The 18,455-nt window shown below is 36.5% G+C and overlaps 1 protein-coding gene across 13 annotated transcripts in view; it reads left to right on the top strand.

Moving 5' to 3' along the window:
- ERBIN (erbb2 interacting protein) overlaps nt 1–18,455 on the top strand; it is a 123,859-nt gene that overhangs the window by 78,639 nt on the left and 26,765 nt on the right. For all 13 annotated transcript variants that reach the window (XM_063319549.1, XM_063319548.1, XM_063319543.1 and 10 more), the window contains 9 exons: nt 144–200; nt 8,733–8,796; nt 10,601–10,675; nt 11,959–12,103; nt 12,539–12,611; nt 13,724–13,853; nt 14,208–14,323; nt 15,345–15,414; nt 16,493–16,592. In XM_063319549.1, coding sequence (XP_063175619.1) covers nt 144–200; nt 8,733–8,796; nt 10,601–10,675; nt 11,959–12,103; nt 12,539–12,611; nt 13,724–13,853; nt 14,208–14,323; nt 15,345–15,414; nt 16,493–16,592 — 830 coding nt within the window. The remainder of the gene's footprint in view (nt 1–143; nt 201–8,732; nt 8,797–10,600; nt 10,676–11,958; nt 12,104–12,538; nt 12,612–13,723; nt 13,854–14,207; nt 14,324–15,344; nt 15,415–16,492; nt 16,593–18,455) is intronic.

Here is an 18,455-nt window from a genome sequence, read left to right as displayed (position 1 = left end):
AAAACATATTTTTATTCTTACAGAAAAAACATTTCAAGCTTGTAGATCTTTTTTTGAAATTGAGCAATATAAATAAGTTCACAGATTGCTTTTGTCGTAAAATACAGTATATTGTGTTAATTTGTTATGCCTTTCTGTTACAGATTAACTAAACTCCAGATATTGGAACTTAGAGAAAACCAGTTAAAAATATTGCCAAAGTAAGTATCAGTGACGTTTATTTAAACTACTTTGGAGGTTTTTTCCTGTAGTTATACTGATAATGTAGTGCATATTGAAAAGTACATCACAGCTTAAAATGTGTAGCTAAGTAACTGGATTAAATTCTCACAAAAAACCTTCCTTCCATACTGATGAAATTGTATCTCACTTCAGACTGACCGATCTGCCTATTCAGAGTTTTGCCTATTCAGAGATTTTTATTTTTATTTTTTTTTTCCCCCTGTGGATTTCTGGTCCTTCTGTGAGCTTTTAAGTCAGCACGTGGGCACCTCAGGGTGATCGTTCCAAGTCTGATGCTTCTTTCACCCAGTATTGTGTGGCTACACAGATGCTGCCCGGGTATTGGTCTGATGGCTGAGTGTCTGAGACTTAGGCATTGGTGACTGAGGTCATTATCTCTAAATCGAATGTGGAGTTTGAGGTGCTTGCTCAGAATGACTGAGGGAATGCCTTTCATGTAATTTGAACACTTTTTTTTAGTTTAATATACTTCAGGGCTGAAAAAGTACAACTTGTTGCTTTGTTGTAGCAACAGGCTCATTTAGCATAATGGCAGCATATTCCTCAGGTGTGTTTTCGGTAAGAGTAAAATAGTTCTGGAAATTCTTACAGCGTTTCTTTAAACAGTAAATCCAGTTGTACCTCTCTTAAAATCTAGCACCTTTCTAAACCCTTCCTTGCAGCTCTCACTCATTTCATCAGACAATCCCAGCCTGATGGTGTTGCAGTTCCTGCTGTTTCTATGAGCTAGTGCAATGATCTGAATTATCAGACTTGGACCCTGGAGGTCCAGGTTGGTGAACAGAGGTGTAAAAGGTCAATGAAGAGAGAAACAGATCCCAAAGGCGGGATGTGAGTAACCAGCTCTAGAGACCTGAATGTGTTGTGGTGTGCTGCAGAGGGGTCCTCCTCTGGCAGCAGAAACTGGTAGTGAGAGCTACTGGTTTTGATGGGTGTTTGGTAGAGAAGAGGAGGAGCTAACAATTGAATATTCACTCTGTCGAGCTCATATGCTAGCAGAGACTTTCATGCAGAAGTGTGAATTGCTAGCCCTTCAAATACAACAGCCAGTTTTCTTAGTGACTTCAGCTAATTATATGCTTAAGACATGGCCAAGGGGTATGTTCCATTGGAATTCCCTCTTTGCATGCCTAGATACTGTACTGTCATGTCTGCTGTGTAAAGATGCCAGCACTCATATCTGCAATGAAATGTATAGCATCAGAAAGTGTGAATTTTAATCTTCCAAGTCTGAAGCATTCTATTCATTCATGTGATATAAATACTCTTTATCCTTCTTTGCTCTTTTTGCTATCACTAATTTCCAGTAGAAAAAATTAGAGGGCATGTAATTTGGGGTAGTAGCTCTGTAAATTAAGTTACTCCCAGCTGAGGAACAGTAGCTGTAATTAAAACTTAGAGCTAATACAGATTTTGTTTATAAAATTACTTTGACCTTAATTGCCATAATTAACACTAATAGCATGAATTACATGTGCTATTTTAAAAAGAGTAGTTCATGGAGGTCTCTTGTAGTGATAAGAAACATTTAAACAAATGCCGTAGTGTATTTAAGCCAAGCACGACTTCTGTTGAAGTTGCTGGGATTTTTTTTTTTTTTGTTGATTTCAGTGTTTTCAGGGTTTCATGCTTGCTGGAAAACTAAACAGCAGCCGTCATGAAGATGTCTTCTGTAGCACCTCCATAATGATCTACAGTACACACTAAGATGCCACCTGTATTATGCTCTTCTGATACTCTTGTGGTTCAGTTAAGGGAGATTAAAGCTATTGAAGCTGTTGAGACTACTTTTTTTCTTTTTCTTTTTTTTCTTTTTCTTTTTTTCTTTTTCTTTTTTTCTTTTTCTTTTTTCTTTTTCTTTTTTCTTTTTCTTTTTTCTTTTTTCTTTTTCTTTTTTCTTTTTCTTTTTTCTTTTTCTTTTTTCTTTTTCTTTTTTCTTTTTCTTTTTTCTTTTTCTGTTTTCTTTTTCTGTTTTCTTTTTCTGTTTTCTTTTTCTGTTTTCTTTTTTCTTTTTTCTTTTTTCTTTTTTCTTTTTTCTTTTTTCTTTTTTCTTTTTCTTTTTTCTTTTTCTTTTTTTCTCTTTCCCTTTTCCTCTCTTTCCCTTTTCCTCTCTTTCCTCTCTTTCCTCTCTTTCCTCTCTTTCCTCTCTTTCCCCTCTTTCCCCTCTTTCCCCTCTTTCCTCTCTTTCCCTCTCTTTCCCTCTCTTTCCCTCTCTTTCCCTCTCTTTCCCTCTCTTTCCCTCTCTTTCCCTCTCTTTCCCTCTCTTTCCCTCTCTTTCCCTCTCTTTCCCTCTCTTTCCCTCTCTTTCCCTCTCTTTCCCTCTCTTTCCCTCTCTTTCCCTCTCTTTCCCTCTCTTTCCCTCTCTTTCCCTCTCTTTCCCTCTCTTTCCCTCTCTTTCCCTCTCTTTCCCTCTCTTTCCCTCTCTTTCCCTCTCTTTCCCTCTCTTTCCCTCTCTTTCCCTCTCTTTCCCTCTCTTTCCCTCTCTTTCCCTCTCTTTCCCTCTCTTTCCCTCTCTTTCCCTCTCTTTCCCTCTCTTTCCCTCTCTTTCCCTCTCTTTCCCTCTCTTTCCCTCTCTTTCCCTCTCTTTCCCTCTCTTTCCCTCTCTTTCCCTCTCTTTCCCTCTCTTTCCCTCTCTTTCCCTCTCTTTCCCTCTCTTTCCCTCTCTTTCCCTCTCTTTCCCTCTCTTTCCCTCTCTTTCCCTCTCTTTCCCTCTCTTTCCCTCTCTTTCCCTCTCTTTCCCTCTCTTTCCCTCTCTTTCCCTCTCTTTCCCTCTCTTTCCCTCTCTTTCCCTCTCTTTCCCTCTCTTTCCCTCTCTTTCCCTCTCTTTCCCTCTCTTTCCCTCTCTTTCCCTCTCTTTCCCTCTCTTTCCCTCTCTTTCCCTCTCTTTCCCTCTCTTTCCCTCTCTTTCCCTCTCTTTCCCTCTCTTTCCCTCTCTTTCCCTCTCTTTCCCTCTCTTTCCCTCTCTTTCCCTCTCTTTCCCTCTCTTTCCCTCTCTTTCCCTCTCTTTCCCTCTCTTTCCCTCTCTTTCCCTCTCTTTCCCTCTCTTTCCCTCTCTTTCCCTCTCTTTCCCTCTCTTTCCCTCTCTTTCCCTCTCTTTCCCTCTCTTTCCCTCTCTTTCCCTCTCTTTCCCTCTCTTTCCCTCTCTTTCCCTCTCTTTCCCTCTCTTTCCCTCTCTTTCCCTCTCTTTCCCTCTCTTTCCCTCTCTTTCCCTCTCTTTCCCTCTCTTTCCCTCTCTTTCCCTCTCTTTCCCTCTCTTTCCCTCTCTTTCCCTCTCTTTCCCTCTCTTTCCCTCTCTTTCCCTCTCTTTCCCTCTCTTTCCCTCTCTTTCCCTCTCTTTCCCTCTCTTTCCCTCTCTTTCCCTCTCTTTCCCTCTCTTTCCCTCTCTTTCCCTCTCTTTCCCTCTCTTTCCCTCTCTTTCCCTCTCTTTCCCTCTCTTTCCCTCTCTTTTCCCTCTCTTTTCCCTCTCTTTTCCCTCTCTTTTCCCTCTCTTTTCCCTCTCTTTTCCCTCTCTTTTCCCTCTCTTTCTTTTAAATTTAACCCTCTCTTTTCCCTCTCTTTCTTTTAAATTTAACCACATTAATATGCACTTTGCTACAGTGAGGGTCTGGAAACATACATTTTTTTGTGTTATATACACTGGGGAGAAAAGATTTGTTGTGGTGTTCATAGTACTCAAGAGGTGAATCTGCCTTTCAGGATTATGCAACCATGCAGCAGTTGACCTGGCCAGCAAAGGCACATGGCCTGGCGTTAATGTTAATGTTAGAACAGAAGCGGATGTGCAATTCAAACTTACACGGTTTTTCAAACCTAAGTGTGTGTTTTAAAAGGAACATGCTGTACAGCTTTAAACAGTGTAGAATATCCAAAGGCTTCTTTTTTCTTTTAAACCAATAAGATGCAGCAGTATATGCTAATATTTTTGCTATAGAATACAACTGTCTTTTCTTGTTTCTCTGTCACTCTCACCTTTTTAACATTCTCATACTTAAAGCAAATTCTTTTGTGTTTGTAATGTGAAATGCATTTGGATAAATTTCTACAAAATCAGCTGAATTAAGCATGCACATAATTTTTAACACTAAAGCATAAAACACTTGAAAGACTGTTAATCAAAATGGGTAATTAATGCCAACACACTAAATCAACCTTACTTTGTGCCAAATGCATCATTTTGCTTGGAGCTTATCCACAGCCAGAGACTGCAGCACTGGCAGTATTATAATGCAAACCAGCTCAATGAAAATATTTCTACTGAAAGGAAAGCAAAATTACACAAAGACTATTTTAGAGGCATTTATCTGATAGGTTGGGTTTGCTGAAAGTTGGGAAAATGGTCCAACGGAAATATAAAAAGTTTGGTTTTGATATTTTTTTCCTCCCAACCTTCTGTCTGTTGCCTATTTGTCTATAAAAATAGTAGCCTTTTTAGAAAGAAACAAGTTATTTGGGAGTGTAATTACGATGATTCAGGGCCCAATCTTGCCCTCACACACACCTCTTAAATTGTATGCTACTTGAAGTAAGCTGTATTGTTAACTTAGTGAAGCTGACTGGTTACAACATCAGAATCTGAGGCGTAATTTAGACTACCTGATCCCTTAGTGTTGGATTGATTTGACAGCAAGTTCAACAATATGAATTATGAAACAGATTTTTCAGTTTATGGAAGGGATTACATAGTGCTTTGGCAAAGATAGAAATAGGTGTAACTCAGTGGTCTGGGAAATTTTTCTTTCCAGTTCTGTATTCCCCTTCCTTTAGTGTTGAGTTTTCCTGTTACTTCTACATTATTGGAAGTTTTGTTTGCATTTTGTCTGAAGATATAATTGCTCTATAAACAATACAGAAAAGGAAAGAGATACTAGGGTAGCTGAAAGTGCTATAGATTAGGCAGGCAGTGGAGAAGGGGTTGAAAGTAACTGAGGCTCTGATCTTGCAAACACATTTGTGTATGTTTTACAGTTGAGTGGATGTGTTTGTTAGATTACAGACATTTCGGCAAGAAAAAAAGAAAAAGGGCCCAAAATCAGTAACGTTACTTTGTCATACAGTCAATGTTACCTAACATTAGTTTTGCAGATACTTGAGAGAGATTTGTGGATATTTGCTCTGGTTCCAAATGGTAAGATGGGGACCCTTGATGAAAAACCGTAACAGTGTTTTGTTTTGGTTTTGGTTTTGGGTTTTTTTTTTTTTTTGTAAGACAGTGAAAAATAGGGCAAGAATGGGAAATTTTGAGTTGCCTTAGAGCCATTAAGGATGTAGCACTAGCAGGATGGGAAGGGAGCACCTAGAGCTTGGGTTGGACTGGAGTGGAATTTGTGTATCTAGTGTAATTTGGCAGCGGGGAGGAGAAAGCTTTATTGCTTAGATCCTATGGCGTTAGCTGTGTAAACAGTTTGGCCTCAGAGTTGAATGGTGTGCAGGAGGAAGGAAAAAAATATCGCTCAGACCTAGGAGTGTGCTGGCCTGGGAGATTATTTTATTATTTATTTTTTTTAATTTGTGTGTGTGTGTATCTTTACGAAGCCATTAAAACAAAACCAGAAGAGTTCATGTCGAACTGAAAGAAAAATTCCATTCATCTCAAGATGCACTAGAAAATGCTGTCTTAACTGTGTTTCAATTCATCCTCATGAAAATTCACTTAAATCATATTTAGCTTTTTTCATTTTGTTGCTGTTACCTGTTTCTTTTTCCTTCACTTTTAAAAATTGTATTTATTTCTAAGCTGAAAAGTCAGTTCAAATAAAAATCAAGACACTGTCTTAAAACTGTTGAAAGGACTATTAAAGTGTAAAAATAAGCCTTTTCTTTCAAATATTTATTGAAACTAATGTATCAAATTCAATCCCACGTAGCTGTGAATCTCCCTTAATCTACTTTTTGAGACTGGAATGTAGATCATCAGTGAAGTTTTGGACTGCTTTCTAGTAGTTCACAGTCTAGCTAACTTAGCTTGAAAACAGAATAAATTTAAAACCTTTTTAAATTTAAGCCCTCAGTAAAAGTACAGTATAGCGTTGCCCACAAAGTTTTGAAAGTTGCAGAGTGATATGTTAGATCCTTTAAATGCGTCTTCATCTGTGCTTCTGAAAGACTCGTTGGGGCAAATTTGTTAGCAGCATATGGCACTAAAATTGGTATCGGCACAGTCTCATAAAGCTCTGAGAAATTAATCTTATGCAGTATTTCAGAGGGATTTAGATAATTCATTTTAGAATTGGAAAATGAATTTTAGCTGTTGATAATTGTCTGGTTCATGAGCTTCAAGAAATGAGGGAAAATATTTCTCAAATTCTTCCAGCGGTAGGCTTTTCATTAATTTTTTTTCTTTTTCTTCTTTGAGACAGGGGGAATGTGAGTTAACAGCTTTCCCCCAAAGCCTGTGTATACTATGTGCGCAGTGCAAAAAATGGCTTCTGCTTTTGTCTTGATCATGTTTTTACTTAGTCTAAATTTCTAGTTTGTCCCCAGCATAATTACTATAATGTAATGAAAATTAGATCTATAGACAAATGGTGAGTGTAATCCTTTTTGGAGTTTATTTAATGAATAATATTAATAACCACATTAACTTACTTTCAATAAATAAGGCATTTTTCAGTAGAATGTAATTTTTTACAGAAACACGGAATCTTCAGAGTTGGAAGGGACCTCTAGAGATCATCTAGTCCAACTCCCCTGCTAGAGCAGGATTGCCTAAAGCACATCCCTCAGGGCTGCATCCAGGCGGGTCTTGAAAATCCCCAGAGAAGGGGACTCCACAACCTCCCTGGGCAGCCTGTTCCAGTGCTCTGTCACCCTCACTGTAAAGAAGTTTTTCCATGTATTTGAACGGAACTTCCTATGTTCTAGCTTGTGCCCATTGCCCCTTGTCCTGTCGCAGGGAACCATTGAAAAGAGCCTGGCTCCGTCCTCCTTAAACCCACCCTTTAGATACTTGTAAACATTAATCAGGTCCCCCCTCAACCTTCTCTTCTCCAGGCTAAAGAGTCCCAGCTCTTTCAGCCTTTCCTCATAAGGGAGGTGCTCCAGTCCCATAATCATCTTGGTTGCCCTTCGCTGGACTCGCTCCAGTAGTTCCCTGTCCCTCTTGAACTGGGGAGCCCAAAAGTGGACACAGTACTCCAGTTGTGGCCTCACCAGTGCAGAGTAGAGGGGGAGAATGACCTCCCTCGACCTACTGGCCACAGTCTTTCCTATGCGGCCCAGGATGCCATTGGCCTTCTTGGCGACAAGGGCACACTGCTGGCTCATGGATAATTTGCTGTCTACTAGAACCCCCAGGTCCTTCTCCTCAGAGCTGCTTCCCAGCATGTCCGCCCCTAACCTATACTGGTGCTTGGCATTCTTCCTTCCTGGTGCAGGACCCTACACTTGCTTTTGTTGAACCTCATTAAGTTCTTCTCTGCCCAGCTTTTTAACTGTATATTCGGAACGACTGTAATACTCAGTGTATTTGAAGAACTGAAACTGAATAGCTGCATAGAGCATCTTGTACTTATGCAGATGTTTTTTAAATATACTAGTGTTCATACATATATTCTGATAATATGAAAGACTCTACCATGCAGAAGCTCTTACATCTAGTTTTTTCCAGATAGTACGTACATATTTGTGGGTTATATTTGAAAGTTTTAGATACTGTTAATTAATCTATGGAAATCTATTATTAAATAAATACACAGCATAATGTCATATGAGGGATTCACAGCCCCTTGGAAAATATTTTTAGATAGTACTGCTATTGACTGGAGTACTGATTGTATAGACCACCACGTGCAGTGGTAGATAATCTCTGTGGGGTCCCCGAAGTAGACTTCAAATGGAGGAAAAATTTTGCCAAAACACAGCTTGAAATAATGGATTTTACTTTATTTCAGTCATCGATTTAATCTTTGCCATAAGTTGGTTTGAAGAGTATTGATGTGTCACAAAATCCAATTTGTTAATCTGGTCTGTTGTAGTATTTGAGAAATAATTACGATTCCAGACTATATCACATGGAAGCAACTTTGACAGTAGCATGGATAGGTAGAAAGTGTTGTTGGTTACTGTGAATCAGCAGTGGTCTTTTCTGTTTTAGCCGATCATTAGGCAGTGGTCTTTCTCTGAGGAAAACATGTAGTTAACCAGCCTTTGGCTGATGAGACAATTTATTGTAACTGTAGGTGGAAAGCTGAAGCACTCAAAAGAAGAGTAACTTCACTTTATCATAAAGCTTACTCTAGTGGTCTTAATTTTTGTAAACTAATCTGTAGATGAGTTTGTGTGTACTCTCTGTGTTGCAGATGGCATGATCATTAATACGTGCCTGGTTGAACAGTGTGTGAAAATTTGACCTTCATTAGATATCAGTCCAGTTAAGAACAGCATCTCTACTTAATAATGATTAAATTAATATATGTGTATGAATACAGGAAGATTGGATGTAACTGGTATTGTCTTAAATCTAATTCCTTATTAATCCCCTTCCTGTCCAGAACCATGTCCAGACTGACTCAGCTGGAGCGACTGGACTTAGGAAGTAATGAATTCACAGAAGTGGTGAGTTTTGCCATAGTAACATAGCTTTGTATCTTTTATAAATCTCTTTATCCTTTGATCTATTTTTAATCAATATGAAAATGTAAGCATCAGCTTAAGAGTTTTGCTACTGAGCAATTATTATGTATACCTCATACTACTTTATGGAGCCTGTTATAAAAATTACATACATATTCTGATGAATATGAATATGTTTTTTCTCAACTTGAAAATAACACTCTGTGGTATAGTGTGGCTACTGTACTGGTAAAAAATTAATAGTCATGCATGTCTGAATTGTGAACATAATTGACTTATGATAAATTCTAAACACTTACTGGTTATCATGTATTTAATGCTGCGAGTTCTGTATAAGCTGTGCATAACCTGCTTTTATTATTGTGTACAAACTATTTCGATCCAAGGGAAACTATATTAAGTTTGAATATTGTTCAAAATAGTATTTACAGTTGAGGTGCTCCGATTTTTCCTTCAGCATGGATTGACTTGTTTCCAGTTCATGATCTCACAGAAAAATACATCTTATATTTACAATCACTGCTTCAACAAGTACTTTCCTGGGTAAAGAAATTTAAATAGAAGTATAGTGGAACATTCTGACCTGACATATAATAAAGTCAAGCCTTTGTGTGCCATCAGTAGATCATTCAGAGCTGAACACTTGCCTAGTTGTATGTTTTGGCAGATAGGGAAGTGTATTTGAGGAATTGTTCATTAGTATTACTGCACTTCTAGCCATTACCATTACAGCTATATTCTCATTGCAGGGTAGATATTCATGTGGGAGTCTTAAACTAACGTGCCTAGGCACATGTTAAACCATAGCAGCCAGGAACTAAGTACAGGCTGCAAAATTACCTGTTTGGGTGTATTTTTGGCTGATTGCTTCATCTCTCCCAGCCTTTTAGCTGCAAGAGTAAGCTATTGGTAACTTATTTCATTATGATATCTGGGTAAAAGCACAAAAAACTTTGAAACCACTTTTTTGGATAAAGATCTGTCTGAAAGGTAGTCTTCAGTTAAAGTTTTCTCTTGGAAAATGAATTATTGGGAGTTAGGACTGCAACTTGTGCAGGAACACTGTATATTTACAAATATAACAAAACTGAGTTCTGCATTTAACTGAACTGGCTTATACTTGTTAAGGTGCATTAGCACCTGTTTGGTCTTAGTTTGTCAGGACGAAAGTTTAAATAGGAAAGCACGCACAACATGGGTGTTCACCAAGAAGTGGACTTCCCCTGATATGTAAGATACTTCCAACAATGAGTTGTAATGGAAGCACAATCCTGCACTTCACTTTATGGATGGAGTGGTTTGCTTGTATCATGCAGATGTACCCTTTGTTGCCAGAAAATTTAAATCTGCATTCCTTTTCTGCAAAACCGCATCTTTTGTGTTTTTTGAAAAACAGGTCTTCTGAATTGATGGAATTTAAGGGATTTTAGACCTCCTCCATGAGAGAGGAAATGATACACATAACATTTATTTGTTGTGTGCTCCAGTTGAAAAATAATACTTTCTGTAAAGCAAACAAACAACCTCCACGCACTTTTTGTAAGGATTATTTAGTTCTGTGATCAAGTTCTTAAAAAGATCTTTGTCTATGTAATATATATTTATATTTCAAAAAGTGAATTATCTGTGTTTTCTTTAATGACACAGTTAAACAAGTGTATATAACAGCTATAATAATTAATTACTTACTTAATTACTTAAAGTTGCAACAGATGAATCACTAAAATTGTTTTTGCCTTTCACTGTTTTATGTATGAAGCTTTTAAAAAATCTCTTCCCTTTACAGCCTGAAGTACTTGAACAACTGAGTGGGTTAAAGGAGTTTTGGATGGATGGTAATAGACTAACACTTATTCCAGGGGTGAGTCCTTTTACTGTGTTAAACATTTAGTATTTTAATTTACAGTGGTATTTGCTGTGTCAGCTGTCATATACATTAAAAGTCGTCATGTAATTTTATCGTTACTTAAAGCCAAGAGGCTAAATGCCACTTAAATGCTTAACTAGTTTACGTAGAAGTTGTTACTGATTGTGAGAGTTGGGTAAACAGCTTTTCTTTCATTGAAAGTTACGGACTTCTCATCTAAAATATATGTTCCAATTCAGGAACAGGGTAAAAATCCTAGATCAAATCTCATATCAAATTTAGGGTTGACTGGTCCTCCCAGAAAGGGATTATTTTGTGTTAGACAGCAAGCAGGAATTTACGGGATAGATATGTTGTGTGAATTTTTACTGGTCACAGCTGTGAAGTAAGCAATGCCTATATAAAGTGCCTTGTATTTGGGAGCATAGCCAGTTCCTGAGAAAATGGTCTGTTGACTTTGTCTGGGTTCTGGACATCTCTCAAAATTACAGGGGGTCCAGGCTGACCTATTATTGCAGTACTTGTGAACCTGTGCTTATGTTCTAGTAAACCAGTAAATGAGTATTTGAAATTTGGGAAGCAGCTGGACTGTTTTCGACTTAAAACCAGTAGCAGTCTTCTGACATGAGGCTTTCTTTCCTGATCAGTAGTCTTTTCTACTGTCTTTCCTCACTTCAGCTAATTCTCCTTGAAGAGCTGAGTGGATGTAGTGAACGTTTCTAGTTTATAGTAAAACTGTATTTGTGAAAGTGACTGCATCTTCTCTGTGAAGATTTTAGTAGAGTAGTGTGCACAGATCTTCAAGCTTATTCTTGTTTCATATGGAGAATTAAGACAAGCTTATATTTTGGCTTGTTTCTTCAGTTTAGTACAATAAGGGATCCATTGTTGTTTTTGAGGTTAAGTAAGATGCAGTTTTACACAAAAGGCAAAAATAAGCATTAAAAGACTTTACTGGAGTCTAATGATGTCCTTACGTTACCTATCTCTGTCTGAAAGCTTCAGTTACTCATCAAACCATTGAATTTGCAGCAGACTGACTTTAGAGACCTGCAGAATTACAGTGGTGTGTCTCTTTGTGTGTGGGAAAACATAACTGCCTGTAGCTCATTATAAAGCTTGGATATTTTGCATAAATTTGTATTTCAGCACTATAAATAGGTTTTCTCTTTTCCTCTGGCATTGCCCTTGAGAGACAGCTTGTTGTCAGATCTGCTGGATTTTTTGTTTTGAACTTGCACTTTCCAGAATGCATTATTTTCTCTTTTTTTTTTTAGTTTGTAGGCACTTTGAAACAGCTGACCTACTTGGATGTTTCTAAAAACAACATTGAAGTAGTTGAAGAAGGTATTTCAGGTTGTGAAAGCCTGCAAGACCTACTGTTATCCAGTAATTCACTTCAGCAACTGCCAGAGTCTCTTGGTTTGTATTTTCAATTAATTCATGTTTTTAAAAGCTTATAGTTTAGACACAGAACACTTGAAAATAGACAAATGGCAATTTAGATCTGTTTCAACTGATTAAAAGTGACGGTTTTGGATGAAGCTGTAATGCGTAGCTGAATAATAAAATTTATATTAGTTTTGGAGCATTCTTGACTTTATACAGTAGTTTGTAAATGGATGAGAATCTCTTGACAGTAACAGAGGAAAAAAAAAATATTTTATATCTTCCCCCTCCCCCAGCTGCCACAGTATAAGCTGGCAAACGAGTTCTGGAAGATCATCTGCCTATTTCCTTAGGTATATAGCACCATAGGCATGTCAGGGAATTCAGAAGGCATGGTTGTTTGCTCATTAAAGCTAAGCTTAATGAACTCAGATGTCCTTTTTTATTTACTTACTCGTTTTATTACAGGTTCCCTGAAGAAAGTAACAACACTTAAAATTGATGAAAACCAGTTAATTTATTTGCCAGACTCCATAGGAGGGTAGGTATTTCACCTAAATAAAAGGCTAAATTGCCTTTCTGCAATTTTCTGTAACAATGGCTCCTCTTTTGAAGGTTTTACACCTACTTGATTTGATTTCTTCTACATGTTCATGTCTTAATAAAATCAAAAGCAAGTGCTTTCACATCTTCTACTTTGCAGTATGTATGTTCTTTATGTATTATTTAATATAAAAGACATATATTCCTCACTTACTAATGCAGTCTCCAATCTATGAAAGAAAAACTGAATGTGAAAGAAAACAAGATGTTTAAAAAGGCAGTCAGCTGCCTGAAACAGTTTTTGGCCATAACGTAACTGTGGCTGTGGTAAATATTGCAAATGATTGAACTACTATCAAAAAGCGTGTAAAAAGTGAATCTGAACGCACACGTTTTTCTTTTTCGTGTTATAAGGAGAATTTTCACCTGGTCATCAGCAGGTTTTTTTAATGTATAATTACGTGTTCAGCAATTTAATTTAAAAATTGCTAATGATGGCAAAAATAAATGGTTCAGAATTAAGTGCTATACAAATGAAGGGCGCTTATTCCAATTTCTTTTCTCCTATTATAGTTAATGTAGGTTATCTTTTGTTGTTACAATGTACAAAATACTACTTCAACGCCAGATTCTCAGGTTCACTGTTTCTAACTCATGAAATTATCTTCTTGTCCATAAACTGCACTTAACTAATGTTTGGCTACGATCTATCCCATTCTGAATGTTTTCAGTGCCTTGCGCTTGCACATTTTCACGTAGTGTATAAACATTTGGTGTTGCTGACTCCCCTCTTTTCACTGAATGTTCTCTTAGGAGGACAGCGTAAAGGAGATTAAAAAAACCAAACACAAAAAACCAAACACACACACCACCCTGAAAAAAACCAACCAAATCCAAAAGCCCCACAATCAACCAACAGACAAAAAAAAAACCCCAAAACACTTTTTAGGCAATTAGTAAAGGATTTTTCTTGGATTTTAATTCCTTTGGGTTTCAGAGTTTTATTTTGAATTAAATTTGAGATCTGTAATTTATAGTGGTATTGAGTTTAATTGAATACTTGTTGGATGACCTGTATAGAGGAATAATTTTTTTTTTTTTTTTTTGCAGGTTATTGTCAGTAGAAGAACTGGACTGTAGTTTCAATGAGATTGAAACATTGCCTTCGTCTGTTGGGCAGCTCTCTAATATAAGGACATTTGCTGCAGATCATAACTTTTTAACACAGCTGCCATCAGAGGTATGTATTTAATTACAAAACTAAAATTAATTTTTTAACGTGTTTTAAACTATATAATCTGTACAACTTTTGGATAACAAGTTAATAATTCTTGAGTAGATTTTCTTTGTTTATGTTTTTAAAGGAGGATGTATACAAATATACAAGTTTTCAAATAATGAAATTCTGAAACTTTTTTAACCAAGAAGTAGGAATTTGTTGTTAATGTATTGAAATTAAAAGAAGGTTTAATACGTAAGAATAAATCAAATTATACAAGAAAAAATATCTGTAATACTAATCGTTTTAAAACAGTAAAAATTTGCATATTTAGAGTTGTGAAGATTAATTAATTCTTCGGGGGTTTTTTTTCAGATTGGAAACTGGAAGCATGTAACAGTGTTGTTTCTGCATTCTAATAAGCTTGAATTTCTCCCTGAAGAAATGGGTGATATGCAGAAATTAAAAGTCATCAATCTGAGTGACAATAGGTTTGTGAATGCATTTATTCAAGTAGAAGTTGTATAAAATACAATAACAATGTAGAGGCATTGTTATGAATATATTATGCTGCCTTTCCTTATCTCATGCACAGCTTAGAAGCTGACTAAGATGCAGTATTTAATGTATTATTGTTGTCTTCTGGACCTTGCTGTTCCATTGTACTAACCTGTCTTTAATGGCTTGGCACGTGCATTGAAGCACAGCTTCAATAGATTCACGATTGATAGCATGTATTTTTGTGGAGAATTAGTTCGCTTTTTTTCATAAAACATTTGATTCTTACTTAAAAGTTAATAGCTTCCTGTATTGCATATGGAGGACACAAAACAGTACCACAGTATAGTGTAAAACACTCAAGTGTGCTGGGGAAGGGGGAAGAGAGAGTTGTGTTTCATTAGAGCTGTTCATTAAAACATGACAAAACATTTCTCTTTTGGGAGCTGCCAGTTGGTAGAGTTGAAATATATTGGGAGAGGTAAGTCTAACTGAGCTCTCCCTCCTGTTCTGCCAGTCCAGCTTTTCTGTACTCCATCTGTAGATTGATTTATCCATTAATGTCAGAGTTTCTATTATCCAGGGCAGCCCCTTTGCCACACATGTTATCTTGGAAAAAATACATTTTTCAGGTGTAACGCTTTTTTCTTAATTGGCGTGCATGTGTATTGAAAGATAAAATGCTGAGGATTTATATAATTTAATTCAGGTTAGTCATCTTCAAAATTGTATTCAAGTCACCGAACAGAGTTAAATTCAACTTCCATTGTCATTTTTTTAAGCTGCTTGCTAAACCAGCCAGAAGTGCCTTTTTTGTTTGCTTTTTTTAATTCCAGGTATAGCTTTGAATCTAAATTAAATGGTGTTGCCTTTTCAACTGTCAATAGTTATTAATTTAACTATATCTATAAATGTCCTTTTTGAACATTTTTACACACTAATGCAGGATTGTTTCTTAACAGACTTAACAGTATTGATAAGTGTACTTACATAAATTCTTGTTGTAATTTACAGACTGAAGAATCTGCCATTTACCTTTACAAAACTGCAACAGCTCACTGCTATGTGGTTATCAGACAATCAGGTGAACTTTTTAAAATTAAAAATAAATAGTTGTTGACTTTACTCCTAATGGAATTGACATGTACAAAGCCATCTGCTAAATAATGAGACCTGATACTGTGTTATATACATCAATACTTCCTTGTACCTGGTACTGTCTATGCACCAATACTTCTTTGGCATTACTATGTCGGTTCTCCTGAAATAAACATCACTGAGCCTACCTGTCTTTGGAGACTTTTATAGATCTAGCAAAGTTCTGTGCTGTTAAGAAATACCATTTAACAGATGTTGGGGGCTTTTGATTTTGTTTTTCTTAATTCAGGCTTGTTTACACAGGAGACAGTGCTTAATAAGCTAGTACTTGAACGTCTGTAGCATGCTGTTTCTTACACAGCTATACCGCTGAGGAAACTTAGCGTGCCTTTTTTTGAGCCAGGTTTCCTGCCATACCTTTGAACTCTGTGACTGTTCAAGTTTCAAGCTATCAAGCAGTAACTCATGTGCTTCTGGCTTGTATTTTTGTTGTGTACTGAAGCCCTCTGTACTATGCTGATTTTCTGAATGGCATTAAGGTGTGCAAGGCTGCCAGAAGTCCACTAGCCTCAGATGTAGTATTATAGAAAGCTCTTTTACGAATACATAATTTCAAGAATCTCCCGCCTGTTTTTATAAGGGGTGGGGAATATTCAACCTGGTGTCAATACAAAAAACTGAGCACAAAATTTTTCTCTTCATATACTCGTCTGCAGCTTTAAATGGCCAAATATACCTGTGTATTCCAGATCAACCTACTCTGGGATAGTAATAAGTCCTAGCAAGAAACTGGGTTATATTTTGAATATCCAGTGTTTGCTTTTCCCTTAAAGCTGTTACTGACTTTCACTTCTCGGTCAGAGCCAGTCGTCAGTCAAAGACAGACATGTTAATAACTTCATTTTGTGAAAATTATTCAGAGGAGAAATGGTTTAATACAAGACAAGAGTACTCTTCAAAGTAATGGGACAGGCATGCTCTGTGATATGTAGATCATATTTACTTTTTTATGTGTGTATATATATATATTCTCGTAACATATCCTTCTTTCATTTGCTTCCCAGTCTAAACCACTTATCCCTCTTCAAAAAGAAGTTGACCCTGACACACAGAAAACAGTGCTTACTAATTACATGTTTCCCCAGCAGCCAAGGACCGAGGATGGTAAGAATTTCTGAAATACTCTGTCAGAATGCTCACTTTTGAAAGTAATAATGGGAAGACTGTCCAGCTAATGCGATTTTCACTAAATAATACTTAACTACAAGTTTGAAGTAGACTTCTAAGTGATGAAGAGTTATACTGGAAGAATAAGAACAGTAACTTAACGTGACCTACATATTGGTGAATTCTAGATGAAATGGTTTCAGTGAGTGAGGTGAGGAATGGACTGGTGGGATCACATTCTGTGATGGTTGCACTTCCCAGTGTGGCACCCTATTTCATTCTGGCAGAACTGAATGATTTGGGGTGAAATTCTCCTTAGCAGGTGTCTGCTTTAGACTGACTATTTTAACAGAATGTTAGACAAAATGTTTCCTCCATTACTGTGTACATATTTTTGGAAAAGTACATAGCATTCTATGGTGTTTTTTAAAGAGAAAAAAAATCTGTCCAGAAAAAAAGCATATTGCTCACATTTAGTTTGAGCCATTTTATAAAAGGTTAGGCCTAAAGTATTAAGATGTTGCCAGAAAGTTATTTTTGCACACTTGTGAGATAATTGGGAAAATAAGTAACATTCTGTGAGTAACCCCATCAGGAGTTAGAGGAAGAGTTAAATCTCTTTATTTTTCCACTTTTTCCTCCTGCAGGCAAAAGGAAAAATCTTGTGCTGCTTTATCAGAAATGGAGGGGGGCACATATCAATGGAAATAATTGAAAACTGACAAGCAGCAACATTTGCTTTTCCATGGCACAAGTGTCTAGTACACTGAGAGAGGAGTATTCAAAAATATCAGCAAAGCAGTAAATTGTGCATCATTCTTACTGCCTTCTAATGCAGATAATTCTTCTGATAATACCTCTGATAGAATGTGAGAAATATAAAATCATTTGGAGATTCAGTGAAGATCATTCTGAAAGCATGCTCTCCATTTGAACTTTTTTTTTACCCAGGTGCCGTGGTTTCTTTCTGTAGACAAGGAAATGGCTGCTTGTTTGGCTTAAGTTGACAGAATACCTGCCTCTGAGTCGGTCATTTCAAATAGACAGTTTGAAGTTTGATAGATAGTGGTTTTAAAAATTAAGAATTTTTAAATTCCTTATCAAGTTTTTTTTTTTGTCAGGAACAGTTTTGGTGATAGTGAAGTCTATTAGAATATTTTCAGATGTGTTAAGATTGTAAGTTTATACAATAAATGCGGAGTAACAAATATTCCAATGCATTTGTTGAGCCCTATAGTTAAGTATTTTCCTATTTCAGGTATAGAAGCAGTTAATATGAGCAATCTTGGCATTGCTAGTGAAGGATATACATTTGCTGGGGTAGTGGTGGCAGATTTATTAAGACTATTTGGCATCCAAAAGTAGAACCTGGCTGATGTAACACAAGGCATGGAGACATGCCAGAATGAGACAGTGGGCACACAAATTTTTTTTTTAATTATTTCTTGTAAAATTAAGCAAGAAATACTTTGTAAAGCTCCTGTCATTTGTATAACTTCTCCAAAATCATGTATTTACCTTAAATTTTAGATGCTTTAAGCTTTTTCAGGATTAGTAATAATGCCACTAAGTCATTCTTATTCTTCATTTTTAATTTTTCATTAAATGAAATCAGGTGAATGCTCTTAGTGCTTAATGAGACCACCTCACTGAAGTCAGGTTATATAAATCTGTATAAGTATAATTTATATTTATATATACAAATAAATATTTTCATATTTATATATATATAATATATATAAAATACTTTGCAGCAGAGATTTCTGCTGAAAAATTTCAAGTGTGTGTTAAGACTAGTGTACAGCTGCGCATATGAAGTTTTTTACTTTACAGATAGGGATTTTATTATTACGAAAATGC

This window comes from Chroicocephalus ridibundus, chromosome Z (assembly GCF_963924245.1).
Source record: "Chroicocephalus ridibundus chromosome Z, bChrRid1.1, whole genome shotgun sequence".
Taxonomy (NCBI): Eukaryota; Metazoa; Chordata; class Aves; order Charadriiformes; family Laridae; genus Chroicocephalus; species Chroicocephalus ridibundus.
This window is presented reverse-complemented; position numbering and strand designations above follow the sequence as displayed.